Source organism: Narcine bancroftii, chromosome 14 (genome assembly GCF_036971445.1).
Source record: "Narcine bancroftii isolate sNarBan1 chromosome 14, sNarBan1.hap1, whole genome shotgun sequence".
Classification (NCBI taxonomy): domain Eukaryota; kingdom Metazoa; phylum Chordata; class Chondrichthyes; order Torpediniformes; family Narcinidae; genus Narcine; species Narcine bancroftii.
Genome location: NC_091482.1, coordinates 52,974,233 through 52,999,677, shown reverse-complemented (window position 1 = coordinate 52,999,677; position 25,445 = coordinate 52,974,233). Strand labels below are relative to the sequence as shown.

Here is a 25,445-nt window from a genome sequence, read left to right as displayed (position 1 = left end):
ATTTATTTTCTTTTGTAAGCAGAAATCAAGTTTTATTTTGTTAAATACAAAACGTTTTCATGTGGAATCTGAAAGTAATCTCCAACTAAACTGCCATGTTTGAGTGTAACATGACCAGCAACATTATTGTGCCCTGTAACCTTTTAATCAAAACACAGCATCGTAGGTGAAGGCTGAAAGCCTGCCGATGTTTGCCGTTGATGTTTATCAGCTGATACAGGGATTCTGGTGATGCTACTGAGCTGCTTAGTTACCCTACACACATTATTCCAAAATAAAAATTAAAAAAAATCTAAAGTCTGAATCACTTCTGATCCCATGTATTTTGGATAAGGGGTACTCGACCTGTATAACCACCAATTTTTGGATTCTAGATTTAATTTTTACAATTATTAATAGGCAATCAGATAAACAGTGTTGAACACATAGGTAATTTTGATTTAAAGTTTGAGGCTAACCAAAACTTCAAAAATAGTTCAGGGAATCACATGAATGGTTATAATTTCCAAGACAAGCAGCTGAAACATAATTCACTGATCTGAAGTTGAATTTAGATCTCTGAACGCAAAATGTTGAAGAAATTTATGATAATGGTATTTGGAAATGATCCTGGCAGAAAAAAAAGACTTCAATATGAGGATAGAGAGGAAGGGCTCAGGGAGGTAAAGGGAAAAGGGTGAGTCAATGGAGAGAAGGTAGAAAATAGGAAGATTTGCAGACGATGAAAAAATTTGGTAAAGCCTGAGTGAAAAAGGTTATCCCAGGACACAGAGGGTCAAAGATCTGCTGGAAAGCTGGGTAGATTGGTGGCAGATAGAATTTCATCCAGACAAGTACTAGATAAAGTATTTTCAGAAATCAACTTCAGGTAGGGTATACAGAGGAACTTTAAGAGGGTTGAAAATGTAGATGGACATTGGGATCTGAGCTCTCTGGAAGTGGAGGCACAGGTGGATAGGGTAATGTTTCCCTATATAGGCCAAGCAGTTAGTGCAAAAGTTGGGCTGTCATGTTGAAGTTGTACAAAACATTGGTTAGATGGCATTTGGACCACTGTTGACAGTTCTGGTCACAACATGAGATAGTGATAGAAAGACTGTAGAAGAGAGAGTTTTAATAGGCTGGGTTTATTCTCACTTGAACACAGAAGGCTGAGGGATGAACATAATAATCTATAAAATTATGAGGGGCATAGATTATATCTTTTTCCAAGAGCAGAGGAGTGTAGAACTAGAGGGCACAGGTTTAACATGACAGTACAGAAACTTAAAGGAGAAATGGGGGATAAAGGTAAAAATGGTTAGCTGGACATTAACAAAGATATCTAAGTACCTGTCCATTACACATTTAGACAGGTACTTGGATAGGGAAGGCATGAAGGGAAGACAGGCCTGAGGTATTGAAATGGGATTTGCTTCATGGAAGTGGATGAGGTGGTCTGAAAGGTCTGCTTCTGTGCTGCCTGGTTCAACAAAATAGGGGAAGCAGCAGGGCAAGGAAAAGGGCTTCGTGAGAGGGCAGTGGGAAAAGAAACAGGAAAGAAAGAATGGAGGAATGAAAATATGGAAAGAGAAAGAAGGGGAATGATTAAAAGGGCGCATAATTCGAAGGGAAGTGTTATGTGGAAGGAGGAATTCAAGTGAGTTGAAATGGAAGAAGAATGATGTGGAAAGCAAGAGCATTTAAAATAAAACCGTACTTTGCACTGATTTTAAACTTTTAACCTGATTTCATAATCAGTAAACACATGGTGGCTTGTACATTGAATTTAATGTTAATAATCTTTCTTTTTCTTTGGCTTGGCTTCGCGGACGAAGATTTATGGAGGGGGTAAATGTCCACGTCAGCTGCAGGCTCGTTTGTGGCTGACAAGTCCGATGCGGGACAGGCAGACACGGTTGCAGCGGTTGCAGGGAAAAATTGGTTGGTTGGGGTTGGGTGTTGGGTTTTTCCTCCTTTGCCTTTTGTCAGTGAGGTGGGCTCTGCAGTCTTCTTCAAAGGAGGTTGCTGCCCGCCAAACTGTGAGGCGCCAAGATGCACGGTTTGAGGCGATATCAGCCCACTGGCGGTGGTCAATGTGGCAGGCACCAAGAGCTTTCTTTAGGCAGTCCTTGTACCTTTTCTTTGGTGCACCTCTGGCACGGTGGCCAGTGGAGAGCTTGCCATATATTATAATATAATATAATATAATAATAGAACTTTGAATTTAACCTTTAGACTGTCTAATGAGTCATGTAAAATCCTCAAGATTTAATAACAAATTCATTTGATATTTTTTCTAGCTTCAAAATTGTCGACCAATTACAAAGGCAATAAAATTACATTACTGTAGTAAACCCAGTCAAATTCAACAAATAATTCTAATGCTCAATTTTACAGCAAATCTTAAAATGTCTTCATTAATTTTTATATCCAGCAATATGACTTAACTCAAAAAGTACAATTATCTACCATGTTTTTAGAGGATAAAAATTATGTTATAAAAGGCAAAATATAGAAAATGACATACCCTGACCAACAAGAACACCTTATTCATTTGTATAAAAAAAACCTCCAGTTTCTAATATGTATTTTCTTCCAATCAATATTTCTTCCATGCATACTCAATTTATTTACTATGCCAGCTTAAATGCATATGTACATCATACTCCACTTCCACTCATAATGTGAAAGTCACAAAAAATCCACGTGTTCATTTTGGCAATTTCAAAGGCATTCTAGTTCTTAGCAGTTTCACACGTTATTTACTGTATATGGAAATGAACAAGGGACCATTTTACTGCAGCTTAGACAAGCCATACAAATATCCAGAACATTTATTTTATTTTTTTGCAGAGATAAAATTATTGGGGTGACATTAAGAAAAAATCATAAATCTGACTACTTACCAACAAAGAAGTCTTGACAGGGCTGGTCTGTGGTGAGGTATTCCCTGGGGACTTCTGGAATGAAGAACTGTGTTGAAAATCCTTAGACTGACAAGAATGTGATGGCTGAAGTTTCCTATAAAGAGACATTAGTTGCAGATGAGCAAAAATGCTAATATCTTGTCAGAATTTGTTTTCAGGTTCAGTTGAGCACCAGACTATTGCATAGAATTTGACACAGCATAAATATGAGCAAATTCATAATAATATTTTCACTGCTTAAGAGGTCAATTTCCAAGACAAATGATCCTAAATTAGCCTCACCATTTGAAAAGAGGTTTACAGGTATTTGGAATGAGAGCATGCTTTTAATGCAAATATATATTTAATCTTTCTGTAAGAGATGCAATTTTTTTTAAAGATCAAGTGATTTTGATTAGAAAATACATATTTCTGAAATTCTACGTAAAAAGTCATGACCTTCACATAATTTGCCTTTATTGCCAAGTCAACCGCAGCATGGCAAGAATCCTGCGATTGATTTCAATGTTGTCAAATCAGGGAGGAAGCTATTTGTATGATATACCCTGCTCAAAGTTTACGTGAATGATTTAGATGAAGATGTCAAGTTGTGATGCAGGTAACGATACCTTCAGACATTTCAATTTAAGCAATTCCCTTCAAAAGTAAAAGGGAAGAAAACTTGACAGTTTCAGGAAAAGCTTTCAAGATTGGGTCTGAAAACATCGGATTTAAAATATATGAAGTAGATATTTCACAATAGTTTTCACAAATGACTACAGTAAAAATAAATTCCTGCATCATTGAACTATTATGGCACAGGCAGTCATCTTTGGGCCATTGAATCCTTATTGATTCCCTATTAAAGGAATCGTATTTCAAAGTGCTCTCACTTGTTTCTCCACTTTTTTTTTCTGCCAAAATATATTGCTTCACAATTTTCTGCATGAAAATTCATTGACTTACTTACTTACCTACCTACATTCTCTTTCAAAGTGTACAGTGAGATCTAGACCAACTGGAAAAATGAGCTGCAAAATAGCAGATGGAATTTATTGTGGACAAGTGTGAGGTGTTGCACTTTGGGAGGATACACCAGGGCAGGACTTCCACAGTAAAAGGGCTCTGTGGAGTGAGGCTGAATAGAGGGATCTGGTAATACAGATACATAATTCCTTGAAACATGTCACGGTTAGATAGGGTCCCCAGGACATATAACCATATACAGCACAGGCCAGTTTGGCCCTACTAGTCCATGCCGGAATAAATCCTCACCCTCCTCGTCCCACTGACCAGCATCTGGTCCAATATTGGTCTTCATAGGTCAGAGTATTGAGTACAGGAGTTGGGATGTTAGGTTGAAGTTGTGAAGCCTATTAAGGAGTATTGTGTGCATTTTATGTCACCTTCCTAAAGGAAGATTAAAAGAGTACAGAGAAAATTTACGAGGATTTGAGTTACGTGAAAAGATTGATTAGGTTGAGACTTTATTCCTGGAGCATCGGAGAGTGAGGAGAGACTTAATAGAGGTATGCAAATATTATGAGGGGGATAGATAGGTTAAATGCAAGCAAGCTTTTCGCACTGAGGTTGGGCGAGACAAAAACTAAAGGATTTGGGTTAAGGGTGAAATGTTTAAGGAGAACATTAGGGGGCATTTCTTCACTTAGAGGGTGGTAGGACCATGGAACAAGCTGTCACCAGAAGTGAAGGATGTGTATTTGATTTGAAGATAAATTTGGATAAGAAATTTGGATAAGAAATTTGGACAAGAAGGGTATGGAGGGCTATGGTCCAAGTGCAGGATAACAGAAATAGGTAGCATAATAGTTTGGCCTGGATTAGATGGGCTGAAGTGCCTGTTTCTGAGCTGTGGTGTTTTATGCAATCTATTACAGGTACACAATCCTTTATCCAGACATCTAAAATCTGGAAAACTCCAAAAACTGGCAAGTGGGGAGAGAGATGGCAGCGTGAGTCAGGTGATTGGTGGGGGGGGGGGGGGGGGCGGAGAGAGAGAACGGCAGCGCGAGTCGGGCGGTTGAGGGGCCAGAGACGGCAGCGCGAGTTGGGCGGGTGAGGGGGAAGAGACCGTCAATGTGAGTTGGGCGGGTGAGGGTGGGGGGGGGGGGGGGGGGGGGGGGGGAGAGACGGCAGTGCGAATGGAAGGGGGTGGGTGTGGATACAGCAGCACAATTCGGCTGGGCTTAAATCTGGCTTTCCGAAATCTAGAACACACTGTCCCCCAAGGGTTCCTGTATTGTGCTTACCACAACTTTTGATTACAACAAATAGAGCTGATATTATAAACCACTGGTAAAGCTAGTTAAGACCCATTTCAAAGAATTAAACATTAACAAGACCACTTCAAATAGTATACAATATTTCTGTTTTGAGGAGGAACAGTGATATCTTGCTTGTATCATAAGAACTGGAATGGAAGAGAGCAGATGTATTCAAAGAACATAAAACTGCAGCTGTTAGAGTGTTAAATAGTATGTAAATACAGCAGACACTGCAACAGATCTGTTAAGTGAAAATTTGAATGAGTAATCACATATAGTTTATTTGGATTTTTCAAAGGCATTCAAGTGGCGGCATGGTTAGGGTAGCAGTTAGCACAATGCTTTTACAGCGTTGCTGGTAAGGTGTTTGTACATTCTTCCCTTGTCTGTGTGGGTTTCCTCCCATCCTTCAAAATGTTAAGTGGATGCAGGTTAATTGGGGTATTTGGGTAGCACGGGCTCATGGGCCAGAAGGGCTTGTTGCTGTGATGTATGTCTACATTTAAAGTTCATTATATGAGATCTGGAAGGAAGGTTGAGTCTCATGGAATCTTAAGCTGTTTGGTTAGGTATGGTGTTGAAAATTAGTGTGCTTGTTTAAAATAGCATGAATTAGAAGCTGCAGTAAAATGCAAAGAAAGATGAGATCACTTGTGAAAACAGTCCAGAGAAATCGTAAATGCTTACAACCCATTTTAAAATCCTAGGGACAAATTGTGCTTGATCCAGTCTGCAACCTGGTTGCCTGCTGAACAACCCCCATAGCTACATTAATCATTTGCAGATCCACAAAGTACTCATGCCTTAGACCTCGTTGTCGTGGTGTTCCTATGTAACAGATGGCAACTCGGCCTCAAAAGACAGATTGTGAAGCCCTGCTCACATTGTTTTAAGATTGAGTTCATATCATTCTTCAACCAAACATGAATTGAAACATGCAAGAGTGCCAAAACAGGTCTTGCTTGCTGAGATATTTGAAAATTCTTGACCAACATGTACTGAATATTAATGTTACTAAAACTAAGAATTAGGGAAGAGGGAAAAACTGCTAGAGGCCAAAGCTAAAAGTTAAACAAAGCATTTTTATCTTGGTTGAAAACAAAATTCTACCATCATAGTAAATAGAAATGATGATAACTCGATACATTTTATACCTCTTGGAGTATTTCTTAGAAAATAAAACATACAACAAATATAACTGCAGAAATACATGAAATATGTTAAGCTCTAACAAATATGAATGGTTCATTTTGGTTTCTGTGTCTGAAAATTAATTGTCTGGTAGTCATCAACATACAGTTTGGGAAAGTACACACTGAGCATAGCATATCATCTCGTACTCTTGCACAGATGCTAGTTTTAGATGTTATCTACACAATTTCTTTGACATAGACCATTGACTAATCAATGGGTAAAAGAGGCAGACTGTCTTACATAAAGAGTCTTAAATACTCTCAACAAATCCAGACAAAAACAAATTACTGTGGGAATGTCTTACTGGTCTAAATCTTTGCAGATTTTCTGGTAAAGTGTACTTTTACAGTAAACAGAGCAGTATCCTCACCACAGTTACTGGAAAGTCCCAGGCTTTAGATTTATAAACTGCAATTCAACCACAGAGCTTGATGATCGGATACAAAATCCTTTCATCTACAAAAACACGAAGCAGACAAAACATGTGAAGTATCTTAACTTCTTCAATGGCTCATACTTTGGCATGGATTCTGATTTTTCTAAATCTGTACTTTAAATGCAGGGTGCAAAACATACAAAAATATTATGCAGCTGATGCCAAAAACGTAACCTTCACTTAGAGCTCAATACTCCAGTGTATTGTATACTGCTAGAAAGTCAAATATGACAACATTTCAATTGCAAAAATTCTTAAAGTATCTCCAATGTATCTTTAATAATACCATTTCACCACTGATGAAAATCCAAGCTATTTCACGTTTCATAATTTGTAAGTGGTCACCTAAACAAAATAGATATTCACGCTGAAGGACCAAACAAACCCACATATTCACGCAGTACATTTCTGTAACTATCTCAGGTGTACTGTTATTTGCACATTAGTCTTGGCTCCCAGAAATTGATCGCCTGTTTTGTTGGTGTGCCTTATTCAAAATATATCCTGACAAAATTGGATGGGCCAGGATGAGGAAACTCCTACAGAACACAATGAAACCAGGAAATAGCAGCTTAGCTACAAGACCTTTTATTTTGCTAACTTTGTCATAATCCTCAACATACACGCATTTTCTGCTAACCAAAGATAACACTTCCAAGGCCACAAAGTAACACCAGTGCAAATCTCTATACCCTTTACCAAAAGAAATTAGTTCTAAAAACATTACTCAAGATCATGTACTCAAGACTGCTTCACCTAATTCATACCTAATGAATTAAATCTAGACCTTGCTGCATTTTTAATTAGAGGGATATAAGCTACCACATAAATGATAACAGTCTGGAAAACATCAATCCACTATTGTGAATTTTCTTTTTTAAAAAAGAAACACATTTTTCAAATCTTTAAATGTCCAGATCAATTCAAATCGATTTCTATTAAGGACTGGGCCAGAAGTCTTCATATAGACCGATTTGAACTCACCTGATTTTTGGTTGCATTATTTTATTATTAAATAATAATCCATTTGATTTCTCAGCTTGACTGATGCAACTCAATAATCAAGTCAATTCCTTGAGAATTTATGGGGGAAAAAATCCAAAGCGAATTTTTCACAAATTTATGTTTCAAAATGTATCAAGGAGATTTGGCTTAAATTGCCTCCGGTAATCCTTGACTAATGATTGGGAGGGTATATTTTGGTTATGTACTCAAATGAACAAAGTGATTTTGTAGTTCTGCAATTAGGAATTGGATGGCAAGCACTTTCGGCTTGGTATGTGTTTGCAGATTAATATGAACAGCCACTAAAATGAATTTGGATATCCAGACTATAGGTGATCATTCTTATGACTTGATCACTTGAAGAGACATTGAAACCCAACCTTGGCTGGAACAGCGTCATCCCTGTGCACTCATGAGAAATGACTCAGTATGGGCAACACTTCTTAATGGCAGTCTCAAACTATCAGAGGAATTAGGGCAAGAAGGGTGAAGTCATGAAAAGTAGATATGGGAGGGAGAATATGGGGTTGGAGGAGGTCATTTATCATGTTTCACAAGGAGACTCCCTCCTGAGCATGGAGCAGCTCAGACATGCCTCAGAGCTGGTGACCAAGCCTAGTCAGCAGCCTCAACTGGATCACACATCAATTCACAGAAGCCACAATTTGTACCAGGCTCTGTTGGCAATTAGGTTTAATAAAGTAAAAATGAGAAGGAATGATTTTCACTTTATAAGCATAACATCCCATGAGCACACCATAAATCACATTCACAATATTCAGCTATTTTTAAATGTGTAGGTCATAAACCTGATGGAATTACTGTCATGAAGTAAATAATAACTATTATTGTTGATGACATCATCACACATGCACAATACAATGGGAAAATTATAACAATGTTGATGCAAGAACAAGATGCATTGTGCATTTGGAAAGCAGGGACAGGATTAATTCAAGTGGGCATGGGAGATCTTGGAATTTTTTGAGGATATAACCAGTAGAATGGAAAACGGTGAGTCAGTTGGTGTTCAAAAGTATTTGATGATGTCCTGCACAAGAGATTGGTATTCCTAATTAGGGAGCGTGGTATAGCAGGTGAAGCAATATATTTCCGATTATCTAAAAGCCACTTTTCCGAAATTACCAGTTATCTGCAAAAATGTTCGGCAGTGACATGAATTTTTTAACTGCCCTGCTCAAGTGGGACTCTGTCACACTGTTAGCATCATTTTGAATCCAATGGAGCTCTCGTGCTTGAAAACCCTTCCCTCGTTCTTTGTTGTTGTTTTAACTGCTGATATTGTACAAGTATTATGCTGATGCTACTGGGCTGGGATCAGAGCAGGGACCTCAGGCTCCCAGGAATCTCCAGCCCAAGAGCAGTCAGGGCTCAGGTGAGAATTAATGGTATTAGCATTGGGATTGTCTGCAGGTAGGTGGACTGGCTCAATGCTGGAGTCGGCTGTCGCAGTGTCCGGAGCTCCCGGTGAGTAGGTGGTCGGGGTCTGGATTAGAGTTTGCGGTCGTGGTGTTGGAAGTTCTGGTGGGTTGGCAGCCAGGGCCAGTGTTCAGGTTGGCGGCCGTGGTGTCACGAGCTCCACTGGGTCGGCCACGGGGGTCAGGGTTTGGGTCGGCAGCCAAGGCCAGGACTGGAGTTTCCTGGGCAGGTTCTGCGACGGCAGTGGGGAGGTGTCAGGACCTGAGCAAAGACCTTGGGTGCTTGAGCAAGTTTGGCGACGGCGGTGTTGGGATCTGAGCAGGGACATCGGACAACCGGGCAGGTTTGGCAACAGCAGTCGGGAGGTGTCAGGATCGGCGACGGCCGATACAAGTATTCTGCTGCTTAAACTGGGCGACAGATCAGATATCCCGAAAAGATGTCCAGTCCCAATCTTTTCAGATAATCAGAAATGCACTGCATATTAACATGGAGAAATTAACTGGTTGGCAGGCAGAAAACAGACCGATAATAAATGGGTCCATTTCAGATTGACAAGCAATTACTAGTACCAAAAGGTTGAGTGCTGGGACACCAGGTATTTACAATATACAGTAAAGTGCTGATCTATACAAATAAATTGAATGTAATACAGTACAACTCCGATGATCAGGACCAGACCTATTTCAGATAAACATATGTTTTGTAGAACTGGGCCCAGTAGCAACAGCAAATCACTTGTAACAGTCCTTAAACAACAAGAAAAGGCTTTTTAAACATTAATATTTAATTCTCACCAAAAAGAAATGCTTCCCACCGCTGATCACTGACACCTCCCCACCGAAGCCCCGGTACAGCAGGGAGCCCGAGTTCTCCACTGCTGCTGGAGCTCAATGCCCCTGGTCAGTTCAGTTCCGAAAAAAAATTTGACAAATGAAGATTTCTGATTTGTTTTGGATACCCTCATTTATCTGAATTTTTTTTTTTTAAATTCGGATAAACGAGGATTTTGGAGAATCCGATTTCAGATAATTGGAATTGTATCTCTGTTTGCAGATGGCATTAAGTTGGGAGGCAGTATGAGATTTCAGGAAGATTCCAAGAGGCTGGAGGGGGACTTGGACGATGTGTAAATTTAGTATAATATAGACAAATATGAGGTTATCCATCACTGTGGCAATAATAGAAAAGTATATTGTATGAATAGAAATAAATTAGGGAAAGGGGAGACCTGGGTGTCATAATGCATCAGTCACTGCAGAAAGAAATGCAGGAGGTGGAGAAAGCAAATGTTAGCCTTCATTATGAGGTTCTGAATGGAGGTCTTACTGAGGCCTTGCTGATGCCAAATATTGAATACCATGTAATCTGAGCAAGGACAATCCCTCTCGCCGCTTACTTTTCTACCTGACACCCTCATATAAATCACAGGATCCTGCTTTAAAACTAAAATTCTAACTAGTTTTTTTGGGATATAGGTATTAATCACATTTATTGTTCAAGCTGCCAGGATGCCGTGATGAAGTTTTCATGTCCTGGTGGTGGGGGTGGGCTGCCATGTGATGCAATTCATTTGTATTGCTATACAATTCTCCGAAGTAGGGAATTCCACGATTCAGACTCAGCAATGTGGAAGGAATGGCAATGTACTTCCTGGTCATATAGTGAAGGAATCTTGCAGGCGGTGGCTTATCCACGCACATGCTGGCTTTGTTCTACTCAATGGTATATAGATAGTTGTTGGAGAAGTTTTAGTTATTAACCACAGTGCTATTTTTAGTAGACTGAACATACTGCAGACATAATAATCAACTTAAATATTTAGGTTGGCTAACAAAGTGCCAATCAAGAGAGCTGCTTGATGTTGGGTGGTGCTGAGCTTAAGTATTGTTAGAGCTGTATTCTAGATGAGTGAAGATTATTCTTTTAACCTCTGATATACTTTGTAGATCATTGAAAGGTTTTAAAGTACAAGGTAATGGGTCACTCTTAGCACGATAACCAACATCTGACGACATGGCTAAAGTTTCTTATCACTGATTATCTGTGATTTTTATGGTGAAGGGCTCAGTGATTGTAATTGTGGTAATACACCACTATACACTTTTACTTGGTTACTGGCACTGTGTACATGTTTATTTCACATGTATGGCTGGCCTGCCTTCCCTTGGTGGCTCCACCCCCTGGAATCCCCTAATAAAGCCAAGTCCATCCCTCAGTAGGAGTCCTGGAATCGGACCAGAATAAGAGCATGGTCCGTCTTATGGTATTAAAAGACTATCGTCCTGCAACTCCAGTCTTTTGGTATTATCAGTAATGCCATTAAATAACAGAGGAGTGAGTTGGAATTGCCACTGATTAATACGCACCTAGATCCACGGTCAAGCTTCCTTCATGCAGAGATGGGCTGCTTTATTATCTTTAAAAAAAATCACTTCTGGCTCCCCTGATGTGCAAGCCAGTTTGAGGAAATTATATTGGAAGCAAAGTCTTAAAAGAATTGTGGATTCACAAAAACCTACCTTGTTAGATGCCTCCGTATCAGCTGCTTTTCCTCATCACTATATCCAGGCCAATCCTGTTGAATTTCCTTATAGAGTTCATCCTTTAGTGTGTAGCTGTTGTCCTTTGTATTCAACTTTGCCACCTATGTTGAGAATAAACACACACTCAGAGAAAAATAATTTTAATAACAAAGGTGGTGCTTCTGGCACACTGTTGTTCTTCAGAATGTATCCAGATTCCTTGGCTTCATCAGAGAACTATGACTTTCCCCCATCCCAAATATTTTGAGACACAAGGGAATGCACATTTCTTGCCAAGCCAAAAGATCCTGGTTATTTTGTGGCGTGCTTCTTTTCAGGCCATCTCCTGACTCAGAGCAGTTAGGAGTAGTGAGACAAATCGCTGGAATTCAATCCCTAAAACCTGTTGTTTCTGAAACAGAGTAGCATTACGTGCTGGGGCTTGCTTGTACTGACTTGGAATTAGCACTGATAAATTTTGCGATTTTGGTTCAACATTTTATAATCTGTATTCTGCTGTCACATTCATTACTGAAGTTTTAGTATTTTACTTTTAGATTTCACAGAGACCAGGGAGTAAATTAGTGACCTAATTCCCCCCCGCCCACCCCCCGAAGGTATTTTGAGTGATTAATTTAACTAATAAACAGTGAATTAGAAAAATGCTTAAAGCTTACAATTCCAGTTGAAGAAAAATGGACAGGTATTTTATACATGTTTTAAATAAATTATCCATGTTAAACATTGATGTAAAGACACACAAAATGGATGCAGAAAGATTTGTAGACAGGACAATGTCCCTTGCACAAACTAATAAAAATCTGAAATCAAGTATTTCTATAGATGGTCTTCACTTTGACAAAGTTGCACTGAACTGAGATGCAACAAGATATTGTCAATGACAGAAGATCCAGATTTAGTCTTTAAGCTCAAACTGAGGAAAATTTGATGATGTATAATAGACCCCAATTTTTTTGTGTTGTTCACTCCTACATTAACGCAAATGTATTAAAGGTACTATATTATGCAAATTCCTGTACAAAAAAAAATATGAAACCACTAGACTCACATTTTACTCAGGGAAGCTACTTTAGGTCTAATACTGTGCAACTTTATTCCAATAGTTCTATTGAGGAGCTGTGTTGGTACATCTGTTTGTCTCTTTAAAGACTACAAACTTCAATTTGATTCAATTCATTCTGATCCTAATTGGATACGATGTTTCCTGCCCCTTTCTGTGGCACTTTTAGGACATTTTCTGATTGTGCCTTATTTACAATGTCCTCTTCTGTGAATAATCAAGTGATGGATGCAAGTTGAGGATAGAATAACCAAGATAACTGACACAAGGAGAAAACAGTCTTATTTTTTGTGTTATCATAGAAACATAGAAGATAGGAGCAGGAGTAGGTCATTCGGCCCTTCAAGCCTGCTCCGCCATTCAACGAGATCATGGCTGATCTTAAAGTTCAATACCCCGTCCCCGCCTTCTCTCCGTAACCCCTAATTCCCTTATACAGAAGAAATAGATCTAATTCCCTCTTAAATAGATTCAATGAACCTGCCTCTACTGCTCTCTGTGGCAATGAATTCCACAGATTCACCACGCTCTGGGTAAAGAAATTCCTCCTCATCTTGGTTCTAAATGGTTTGCCTATTATCCTTGAACCACGGCCCCGGGTTCTGGACTCCCCCACCATTGGAAATATCCCTTCCGCATCCATTCTGTCTAGTCCTGCCAGAATTTTATATGTCTCTATGAGATCCCCTCTCAATCTTCTAAACTCCAGCGAGTACAATCCCAATTTGCGCAATCTTTCCTCATAAGTCATTCCTGCCATTCCAGGTATCAGCCTGGTGAATCGCCTCTGCACTCCCTCCATTGCAAGAACATCCTTCCTTAGATAAGGTGACCAAAACTGCACACAATACTCCAGGTGGGGTCTCACCAAGACCCTGTACAGCTGCAGTAAGGTACCCTTGTTCCTATACTCAAACACTCTTGATATGAAGGCCAACATACTATTTGCCTTTTTAACCGCCTGCTGTACCTGCATGCTCGCCTTCAGTGACTGGTGCATAAGAACCCCTAGGTCTCTCTGCACTTCCCCATCTCCCAATCTATCAGAGTGATGCATGCCAACAACCTTGCACTCAAAGTTAGCAAAACAAAGGAGATGATTGTGGATGTCATGAGAAAATCGGGGGATTGCAACCCAGTCCTCATTGAGGACTCAATAGTGGAGAAGGTCAAAACTTCAAATTCCTGGGTGTCAACATCTCCAAGGATCTGTCCTGGAGCCTCCATGTTTATGCAATCGTGAAGAAGGCTCGCCAGTGGCTGTACTTTGTGAGGTATTTGAGATTTGATATGTACCCTGGAGACCATTCTGACTGGTTGCAGCATTATTTGGTATGGAGGTGCCAAATCTCAGGACAAGAAAAATCTCCGGAGGGTAAACTCAGCCTGCGACATCACAAGTACCAGACTTCATCCCATCAATGACATCTACAAGAAGCGGTGTCTTTAAAAAAAAAGCAGCCTCTATCCTCAAAGACCCCCACCACCCTGGCCACACCCTCACTTCTTTGCTACCATCGGGGAAAAGGTAAAGGAACCTAAAGGTGAGCACTCAGCAGTACAAAGACAGCTTCCTCCTGCTGCTATCAGATTCCTGAATAATCAATGAATCAAAGACACTGCCTTCCTTTTCGTGCACTATTTTAATTTTGAAGAAAAATATTACTGTTGTAAGATGGTTTGCACTGTGACGCTGTCACAAAACACCGAATTTCATGACTTGCTCATAATAATAAATTCTGAATATGGAATCAATAGCTGCTTTCAAAATGCAATTGGATAAATGATTTAAAGAGAAAAATACTGCTGGGAGTTTGAACTGAAGCTAATTGGACTCTCTTTCAAAGAGTCAATAGTCTCCAAGGCCCAAAAGTTGCATTTGTACTACATTATTCTGCATTGTAATTGAAAGGGGACAGGAAAACTGAAAATACATGCTTACAATCTGAAATAATCGAATAAAAATTATAATCCTGCTTCAAATTATATTTTTCATGAGCTGCTAAATCTGCGAAATAATAACAGTGGAGTGAATGTATTGATCCTACATAAATCAAAGAGTTTAAGAATTTTTGTTTCACATGCATTCAATTTTCAGGTGACTAAGCCACACAATATATCCCTCTGAACATAAATATAAAATAATTCTTACTTTTCGGGTCAAAAGATGAATTTTGCAATCAAGGAGTAGACATTGGGACAACATTGCAGCTGGGTTAACAAGCTGAGAGCCTCTGGAGATGCAATGGACTGGGAAATGATCAGGAGAAAAAGTATTTCATAAAGCATAGCAAATGAAAAAGAGAGCATTGGGTTTTGGCAATCAGATTACTTCTAGTGAGAGGTGCCAAAAAAAACCCAAGTGAGACTTCAAGCTGGAAAGCATAAATATAGATCGAATTTTCACAGAACTAGACAAATGTTGTTTTTTAATTATATTGTAGCGTGCGCACTACGCTAAGTAAGAGCAACATACACATACTCGAGTCGAGGTTGAAGACTGATTTACTGCTCTGCTAGCTCTTTCTGTTTTCACTCCCTGCCTCTGACGATTGGCTGGCATTCCTACCATTGCCTGCTGTTCCCCACCATGCAGGACCTCACGCGGGATGACGGCTGTTGGCCCCTGTGGGGGCCTCACGATCACTGCGTTCGCCAGCTATTTTCTGAGCCAGGTCGCCACGCAGTTCGCGGGCCACTACGATAACTGCAATTTAAATTTTTAATTTGGGGACACGGGAGTGACTTTCCCCCCCCCCTAAATTAAAATAAACTGGAAAGCAGCTAAAACAAATGGGGAACAGAGAGAATTAACCTGCCTCTGAGCCATTTGCAGCAGGAAGATTGAATTGATGGTGAAATCAGCATATAACTGACAAAAGTAATATAATTTCTCAGCAAGCAAAGTGCTTCAAGGTGTTCAAAGAAGCATGAAGAAAGATATCATTGGTGTCAATATTTTTACAAAAAAAATTACTGATATGAAATTTCTCTGAAATAGAAGGCACTATAAGATCTCACCACCATACAAACCTTCTCTCCTCCACCTTTGGCATGGACTGCTCCATGACTTCCTCATGCGTGCTTCCTTTCCCACCAATCACCTTGTTGCCATCTAGCTATTTTTGCACCCACACCACCATTCAGATTCCCAAATAGTACTTCCAAGTGAAGCAACACTTCACTTGTAAATCTGCAGGGGTCATCTACTAAATTCGGTGCTCCCATTGTGGTCCCTTCTACATCCGAGAAACTTGACACAAACTGGGAGATTGATTCGTTCAGCGTCTTTTCTCTGTGCGCTGCAATGGTAGGGATCTCCCAGTGGCCATCCATTTCAATTCCCTGCCCCATTCCCATGCCGACATGTCTGACCATGTTATCCTGCACTGCCAGACTGAGACCAACTGCAAATTGGCAGAACAACTCATCTTTGGTCTGGGCATGCTCCAACCGGATAGCAGGAACATGGACCTCTGGTTTCCATTAGCACCCCCCCTCTACCCCATCTCTCCCCATTCCCTATTTCTCCTTTCATCTGGTACTCTCTCTCCCTTTCTCGCAGCCTCCTTTCCTGCAGTTCCTCACTCACAGAGCCAATTCTCACCTGTCCTCCTATCCATTTCCAATCCTTTTGCCTGTCGGCCTATGCTCCTCCCCTTGTCCTTTTATTCCCTTCTCCCCCAGCCTTTTTATTCCCCTTACTTACTTATTACTCATACCATGAAGGAGGGCTTAGGCCCAAAACATTGGTTATATAGCCGTGAGAACTGCTGAGTTCCTCCAGCATTTCTGTATTTTTTACTAAAAGGAACAGCTTGTCCAGTGTTATTTCCAACTGAGATCAATCAAGATGTATTGCAATGCTGTAAGGAGCTGTTTACATCCCCAAATTGGTTATCCTGAAGATGCGAACTAATTCTGAGTAAAATTGGTTGTAGATGGATTGCTAACTATTTCCAGAGAAACTCCAGATCCAAAAAAAGTGGACAGCAAAATATTATATCTACAATTGCAGTGCTTTCAACATACCAACAGAATTTGCAGTGAATAACTGAATGTTCCTATGGGCAAGGAATTTCTTCCTCCACATTAGATTCCCTTGGAAATTAATTTGTGTTAATTAATTATGTGATCTACCAATTAGCGATTTATTTTTTTCCATTTAGATTTCTTAATATCCTATCAGCACAACTGAATCCCCTGAAAATAGACTTCCACTAAATGCTTTGCTCAGGGTAACAAGCACATGTGAAATTTTTTTTTCAAGAAATAGAATATTTTGTAATATTGTTACATATCTGGACAAACTGATAAGAACAACAGGATTTGCTCGTATATCTAAAATTGTACTTGTGCGCAATAAGCGACATGAGGATAACAAATCTAAGTGTTTCCAAGGGAAAAAAATTCTTGAAAATCCAAAACAAAAATGAACGATTTAATGACTTAAAAATAAACAATTAATATAAACTGAATAGTAGCAGGACCAGCAATCTGACACATTAATATAGTTTGTACGGAATGCATCAGAAAATTGAAAGAATGTTTAGTTTTGTGTCAATCTTAAAAATATTTAGTTATGACGGTGACCTCAAAATATTGTTCTTCAATTTATTAATTCTGCTAAATTCTTGACAAAACACCAATGTACATTACACAAAGTTGTGCAATTCTTTCATGCCACCCACATTCCTCTACTTGCCAAGTTATGAAAAATTATCTAACCCTGGGAATGAAATGCAGGTCTACAAATAACCCATTCATCATTGTATATCTAGAACTACTGATTTGTGTTAGCCTCGCCGTCTTGTTTTTCTTTGATGCAATATTTTAAATGACCATGATTTTCTCTTTCTATGCCTGCCAACTCCTCACACCAAACCCAGTGCTGCTCTCATTTCTGAAACTCAATATTCTGAATCACTCCAATCCGTAAAGCTGAGGCCTTTTTCTAAACCATGAACAATATTTTGCATAATTTGATAATAACAATTTCCCCAAATTATAGTGATGTGGAGATTCGAAAGGGAAGTACAAAGAAGTTTACTTCAGCAATGTATCTTTAAATTCAAATGGGAACACCCAAACAGGGGGGGTTCACAAGTCCAGGCAGAGATGGGAATCAGACTTAACGTAAGAATTGACAAACTAGGTTGGGATAGTATGACTAACATGATAAATGTAAGATATAGATTAGTACAATATAATTTTTTGCATCAATTATATCTCACACCACCGAAATTAAACAAATTAAATTCAGAACCATCAGACCAATGTTTTAGATGTGGCGAGGAGCTAGGAACATTTTTACATTCAACTTAGTTATGTTCTGAAGTAAGGCCTTATTGGGTTGATCTAGGAAATTTCTTAAAACAGATCACGAATCAAATTTCCACAAAACCCAGAAATATTTTTACTGGGTAATATTACAGGGAAAAGAACCAAGCTACCCAAACATCAAACAGAATTTGTAAAAATTGTGTCGGCGGTAGCTAGAAAATGTATAACACAGTTGCATAGAAGTCTGATTCACATCTAAGAATGGCACATTGGAATGCAGAAATACAGTTGTATTCCCCTCGAGAAAATTATCTGTAACTTGAGGAATAAGTACCACGTATTTTTACAAGTCTGGAGTCCATATTTACAAATCTCAGGTGTAAATCTTTAATTATGTTCTTCATAATCCTCTAAACCTGTGTTGATTTTCTCCAAAGCAAATTAATCGAATAGGAATTTATAATCCGTGAATGAGCTGCTCTTTTCAGCAGTCCATTTTGCTTTTCTTTCTAAATTTATTTTTTTAAAAACTTTCGGGTCTTTCTTGGGTGGGTGGGGGTTGGGGTACAACCATCTTGGAGTAAATACTGGATTTACTTTTGCACTTGTACTTTTAAATTTTGTACTTGACTACATGTATGATCAAAGTTTTTAAATAAATTAAAAATAATTAAACACATTTTTCCCTCTTCATATTGCCTACAAAACTTTACATAACAACCTGCTCCATCACCATTTGCCTGTTTGCAATATCTTTCGCCTGGTTCCATAAATATCCATTCAGTTGCTGGCAAGAAGTGGGCGGCACAGTTAGCGTAGCGGTTAGCGCATGCGATTACATCGCCAGCGACCTGGGTTTGAATCCAGCACTGTCTGTAAGGAGTTTGTAGTTCTCCCTGTGTCTCCATGGGTTTCCTCTGGGTTCTCTGGTTTCCTTTCAAAATGTATAGGGGTTGTAGGTTAATTAGGGAATTTGGCCAGCACAGATTCATAGGCCAGAAGGGCCTGTTATCTTGCTGTATGTTTATATTTTTTTTTAAATCACCTGAAAAAGCTTTTCTTCTTGTGCATGTGCTTCTACCTCCAGTGTCCTCCAACAATATGTCCTTGGTTCATCTACACGATGCCCCATAGCAACATCATCCAGCAGGTTCCAAACACAAGCTGTACTTGATCATTCTGATTTCTCTAAACTATTGAGCTCCTTATCTCAAAGTGGGCACTGGGAATAGACTATCCAAGTGCAATGACTGACCTCACTAATTCTATCTTTAATCCTCTTTTAAAACTCAGTTTCCAATCTCTTAGTTTGTACCAAGCCCCATTCACCTTTTACTCCTCCTGTGCTTGGAAACCTACACCAAGTTCCAGCAAACAATTATGTTTTCAAGTACCTCCATGGCTTTTCCCTTCATATCTTTTTGATTTCCTAGAGCTTTTTAATCTACCTAGAAAAACAAGCTCCCCCAGTTAAGAAATAAAAAACAATGGTCTGCAGATACCATGCTTGAAGTAAAAACACAATGCAGACAGGCTGTTTGGTCTGGGCACCTGCCTACACTTTGCTCACACCTTGATGAAGGGTTCAAGCCCAAAACGTTGGTTATGTATCTTAATCACTGCTATATAAAAGTACACTGTTTGACCTGATGAGTTTCTCCAGCATTGTGTTTTTATTTGAAGCTCCTCTAATTCTTGTCTCTCAATCATTCCTTTATTTAATTTTTTCATCAAGGTCACAAATTTTGAAATTATTTTCCAAAACTCAAATTCACTTTCAATTATTAAAGTCTTCAATAAAATTTCTATTCATCTATCCATATGTAACTCACAAGTTTTATGTCAAATTTTATATGGTTACAAATTTTGTATGAACTACTTTGGAATATTATGCTAAATTAAAGAAGCTACATTAAAAACAAGTTGCTCTGGTTTTCAAGCTAGTGGTCTCAGAAAATAATTCCCACCTAGTAAAATTGACCTCAAATACTCATATAGTAATTTAAAAAATAAAGTCACATTGTTTGAACAAATTTGGGAACCATACATGGAACATAACAGAGAGCTTGCCTTGGACCTCCATCCCCTAAAATGATAAGAAGACAAAACTATTTGATTTAGTGTGCAAAAGTAGATGACACATTTTTCTTCTTTGTTTTTACTTTGTGTGAAGACCATGTTTTATGTTTTTATTGTATTGTATATGTTGAATATTTATTGGTTTTGGAGGGGGGTGGGAAGGGGGAGGGAGGGAAGAGGGGAAAAAAGGGGGAAAATGCTACTGTGTATATTTAATGAGAAACGTTTGTACATATTTTGGTTGTTATGGTTCACAGTGTGAAAAATAAAAAAATTATTTAAAAAAACTCAGAAATTGTGCTATTTAAAATCTATACAGTACGCTTCTTGTTATCTGAAAAATGGGCCTGGACATTTTTTGGTTAACTGGATTTCTCGGATAACTGAATAAAGGCTTTAAGCAGCCCAGTAGCTCAGCAGAATACACCTCTCCACTGCTGTCGCCAATTCCCGACACCTCCTCACCGCTGTTGCTGATCCTACTTGAGCCCAAGGTCCCCGCTCCTGCCACAGTCGCTGATCCCTGACACTTCCTCACCGCCGTCGCTGATCCTGCCTGGGAGCCCGAGGTCCCTGCTCCTGCTACCATCACCAGTCCGACGCCTCCCCAACGCCGTCATTGATCCTGCACAGGAGGACGAGGTCCCTGCTCCAGCCCGGGAGTCCACTCCCTTTGATGACCCCAGGACAGTAGAGAACCAAGTATAGTGGTGGGTAAAGAAATGGAGAGAGGGGAGAGAGTTACCTGAAAAGGGGAGGGAGTTACCTCAAATGAGGACAATCTCCCCAAGCGCTGTCTGACCCGCTGACTTTCTCCAGACTCTCACCGATGGCTCAAGATTCCAGCCTGTTTCTCTGAGCAGGCACCTGCCATTCAGTGACTTCCTTTTCAGCTGGTTCTGAGCTCTGTGGTTACCAAATTGGCACCAACAGTGCATCAGAGCCCACATGAGCACATCAGGTGAAATTTATTTTTCAACTTATGATGTCAAGTTGGCACTGATAAAAAGTTTGGATAGCTGAGATTTTCGGTTAACTGATAATGTACTGTACATGCTTTTTATATTGTGCATTAACAATATTTGGATTAAAGACCAATTAAAAAAATTATAATCCATAATTTTCAATTTCAAAATATCTCTAAAGTTAGGTTAAATGCAAACCACCTCAGTATTCTATTCCATTCATTGACCATCCCTTGGATAACACTCTCTTAAGTCTAGTCCCCATGGCTTAAGTCTAGCACTGCTGTCAATTTTAAGTCCATGGATTCGAGGAGAGATATGAACATATAATGTGACTTAAGGTAGTATCAAGTACTGACAATATTAGAGCTGGGTTTTTTTTTAAAATCCCACATTCAAATTTCCTAAAGCAGATTACTTAATTATTTCACTGCTGTTTGGTGGGATATTATAATGGCAAAAGAAAAGGTATACACACTGGAAACTCAAACAAAAAAAAGGAAATAAATGAATTCCAAATAAATAATACTGGGTGAATGGACCCTGAGGAGGAGTGCTGAGACTTTGTTGGACATATGCAGGTTTCCCCTACTGAACTAGCAATGTCCCTCAATGCAAATGCATTCTTTCCATTGTTGTCACTTGCATGGAGGTGAGTCGGGTCGTCAGTGCAGGGAAGGTGCGCAGAGGGTCTGACCAGGACACTGGAGTAGAGGCGAGTCGGATTGCGCTGAAGGCCTGACTGGTACACTTGCATGGAGGTGGGTCGAGTTATCAGCACGGGGAAGGTGTGCAGAGGGCATGACCAGCACAATGGCATGGAGGTGAGTCGGGTTGTCAGCACAGGGAAGGTCTGCCGAGCCCATGGCCTGGACACTGGCGTAGAGGTGGCTTGGGTTGGCAATGCAGGGAAGGCACTCCAAGTGCATAACCAGGACACTGGCATGGAGGTGAGTAGGGTTGCTCCGACGGTCAGACCAGGATACCAGAACGAAGACTTGGTCAAGGCCACTGGGGCAGCTCTCCTAAAATGTCTCCCTTTCCCTGCCTGGAAAGAGTCTTTAGGCTTTTTCAGGTGTATTCTACGCTAAGAATGCGCTTGAAGAAGAAGAAGCGGCCCTTTAAATTGCCATTCAGGTGGTAGCTTTTAAAGCGCAACGCTGGCCACCTGAAGGACACAGCTGCACAGGATGCGGCTCTGAGCACATTCGGCTCCTGCCCAGTGTCAGCTGTAATCAGCAGCCTGACCCTTTAACATCCGCTTTCAGCCAGCTGCATTCAGGTGGTTGGGGGAGCTGCTGAGCTCAGCTAATTATCCCTCTCAGAGGAGGGTTACGTAGCTTGCCTCAAGAGCGCTTCCTGCACATTCCGATGGCCTCCAAACAGCCGCACATTGCCTAAACGTGCGGCTTTACGCGCGGGGCAATTGGCCACCTGAAAGTGCCTTTTATCTTTACGAGTATTACATATATTAGTAAGTCTTTATCTGTCGACGTGGGGAAAAGGAGTTAATTATGACGGCGGCACAGTTAGCGTATTGGCGACATAATACTATTACAGCCCCAGCGACAGGGTTCGAATTAAAATTTGGTAAGTTTTGAGAATTACTTGATTAAAGTGAACTTCACATAATTAAAGACTACAATGCTGATTTTATTTTTCAAATGACTTATCATTTTGCACTGTATTTTGCCTTTTCATTGGAATAGTGAGTCCCATTCAAACCGATATGAGGCATCCTTAGGTGCCGGATAATGGGGATTCTACTGTACATCTCAATTACAATGGTAATTATATTTCAAAAGTAATAATGCAGTTATCAACTTTGAGTTAGATAAGTTCTTCCTTTGTTCTTTCTCACCTGATCCAATACATATGGCAGTTCAGCCTTGTCCTTTGGGTTAGCTTTCTCTCTCTCCAACCACACAATTAGCTCAGGCTTTTTATATGGCTTCAAAGCCAAAAGATGGGTGACACGATCTCTCAGAGGCTTTTGGCTAATGGAATTAACAGGATTTTTCTTCACCCCAATGCATGGAATCATAGTGGGGGAGTGCTTTCGAAGTGGAATGACATCAGTAGCTGGGCTTGTTGTTTGCTTTCGAACACCAATTGGTTTGCGTGTACCTATGAAACAAGACTGGGCTATAAATGATGATACACATGCCGTGTAACAAGATATAAAGGGTCTATTTTATAATAAAAAAGTTAATAATGGACTTTCATGACTCAGTGGAATATTAAATAGACATGCACTAAGGAAACCTACAATAAAAGATACAATTCAAGGATGTCAGCTAAAGTGTGACTTATTTTAAAAAAGAGAAGTGCAACTCTGATTATCCGAAATGGTCAGGTCCGCACCCATCTCGGATAAATGGTCTTTTCGGAGAACTGGTCATTTTTTAAAAACAGCCAAGTAGCAACAGAAAATCACTTGTATCAGTGCTTAAACAACAACAAACAACGAGGAAAGAAAGTTAATTCTTACCCAAAAAAATGCTGGCCACAACACTGTCGATCCCCGACACGAACCCACTGCTGCCACTGATCCCCGAGCCACTGGAACTCTCACTGGTGAATAGGCGGGCCCCTGTCTTCCCAGAGCTTCTAACGCCCGAGACCAGGCTCCGAATTCTCCGCTAAGCCTACCGCACACGCCCACCAGGGAGTCTAGGGTGCATGTGCGGTAGGGTTTGGAGTTGGGAGCTCCGCTGCGAAGAGGAGGGAGGGAAGGGGATGCCACTGAGCCCGAGGTCCCTGTTCTTACCTGGGAGGCCGCTCTCCTTGACGCCAGGTCAAAGGATTCTTCTGAGCGCTTGCAACTGGGAGACAGTGTCATGCAGTTTGACAGGGAGAGTTGGAGAGAAAAGTAAATAGGGCTAGGTAAAGAACACATGGAAAGAGAGAGGGGAGGGAGTTACCTGAAATAAGGACAATCGTTGATCTAATTTCATGTCGAGTGAATTTTTTTTCCAAACTGTAAGGTCAGTTTAGCCCCCAAAAAATTTTGGATAAATGAGGATTTCTGATTGTTTCGGATATCCTCATTTATCCAAAAATTTAAATATATGAGGATTTTGGAGAATCAGATTTTGGATAATCGGAATTGTACTGTAGTTGAAAATAATACTTCCAAATTTAGTGCAGAAACCTACAAATGTACATACATTATTAAACCAATCAAACTTTTAGAAAATAGAAATACATATTAAAATGCATCTTTCATACCTTGCACACTTCAACATTTACATTTGAATTAATACTATTTCAGTTTTCTGAGCTATAAATTCATACACATGTTCTTTGAGGGGTGAGATTGTGCAAATGGACAACATATGATCATGTGGGAGATAAAAGAGCAGGTGAACAAGTAAGAGTTAAAATCTCAGGGCAAGGTTTGATATGTGGAGAAAATTGGCATGTAGCCCATAGCATTTGGTGAGGGATCAGTGGAGGTGGTGGGGTGAGATTAGGGGATTAGCTGAGGGGGTCTGCTAATTGGAAGGGAGGATCAGGCAATTGGTTCATAATGGAAGTGGAGAAACCTACAGATTTAGTAAATACATTGTACAAATACATGAATGTTAAAAAAATAAGTGTAAAGGGTGTAAGGTAGGGAAAATTATATTGTTGTGAAGTAAGTTGATGCAAGTCAGCACAACTTTGTGGGCTAAAGGGCCTGTAATAAGCTGTGATGTTCTATGTACAGCAGCACACATTGTCCTGTGGGATTAAAACCAAAATACCTTGAAGATTCTTTTATGAAAATGAACGATTATCTTTGGACCATCTTGCCATGTCATAAATTTGCCAAATACACAAGAAATAAATTTCAACAGAAAACTACAGTAATTCTTAAGTTTGTGGCTTGATGGAGCTTGGTTAAAAACTGGTACATCGTACTTAATCTATCATTGAATGCGTAAAGAAAGCATTACTTTATTTTAATGCATTTTTACCTTGATATGAAGTCTCGGGTTTAATTTCTATTGTTGCTCGACTCCAAGACTCCTTCTCTACTTGTGACATACGGTCTCGAGTCATCTGGTAGGAGTCATCGGTGGCACAAACTGTGATTTTATCTTGAATGCTTCCAAGGCACTCCAGTTGGTTTCTTTCAAAACTGGTTTAAATAACAAAAGAAATACTCGGTAGTATAAATTTCAACTAAAAGTTCTAGCTCTATTAAAATATGCTTTTTGATTAAATGTTTAATAAGACCAAAAAAAAATCTACTTTTGCATGTTTAAAACAGTAAGTT

The 25,445-nt window shown here is 39.8% G+C and overlaps 1 protein-coding gene across 8 annotated transcripts in view; it reads right to left on the bottom strand.

The window, feature by feature from the left end:
- LOC138749301 (RNA polymerase II elongation factor ELL2) overlaps positions 1–25,445 on the bottom strand; it is an 81,244-nt gene that overhangs the window by 23,260 nt on the left and 32,539 nt on the right. For all 8 annotated transcript variants that reach the window (XR_011348549.1, XR_011348550.1, XM_069910517.1 and 5 more), the window contains exons 4-7: positions 25,144–25,307; positions 23,043–23,308; positions 11,771–11,895; positions 2,889–3,003 (exon numbers count right to left, since the gene is read on the bottom strand). Coding sequence is in view for 6 of the 8 variants with exons in the window: in XM_069910517.1 (XP_069766618.1) it covers positions 2,889–3,003; positions 11,771–11,895; positions 23,043–23,308; positions 25,144–25,307 (670 nt within the window). In the remaining 2 variants the exon portion in view is untranslated. The remainder of the gene's footprint in view (positions 1–2,888; positions 3,004–11,770; positions 11,896–23,042; positions 23,309–25,143; positions 25,308–25,445) is intronic.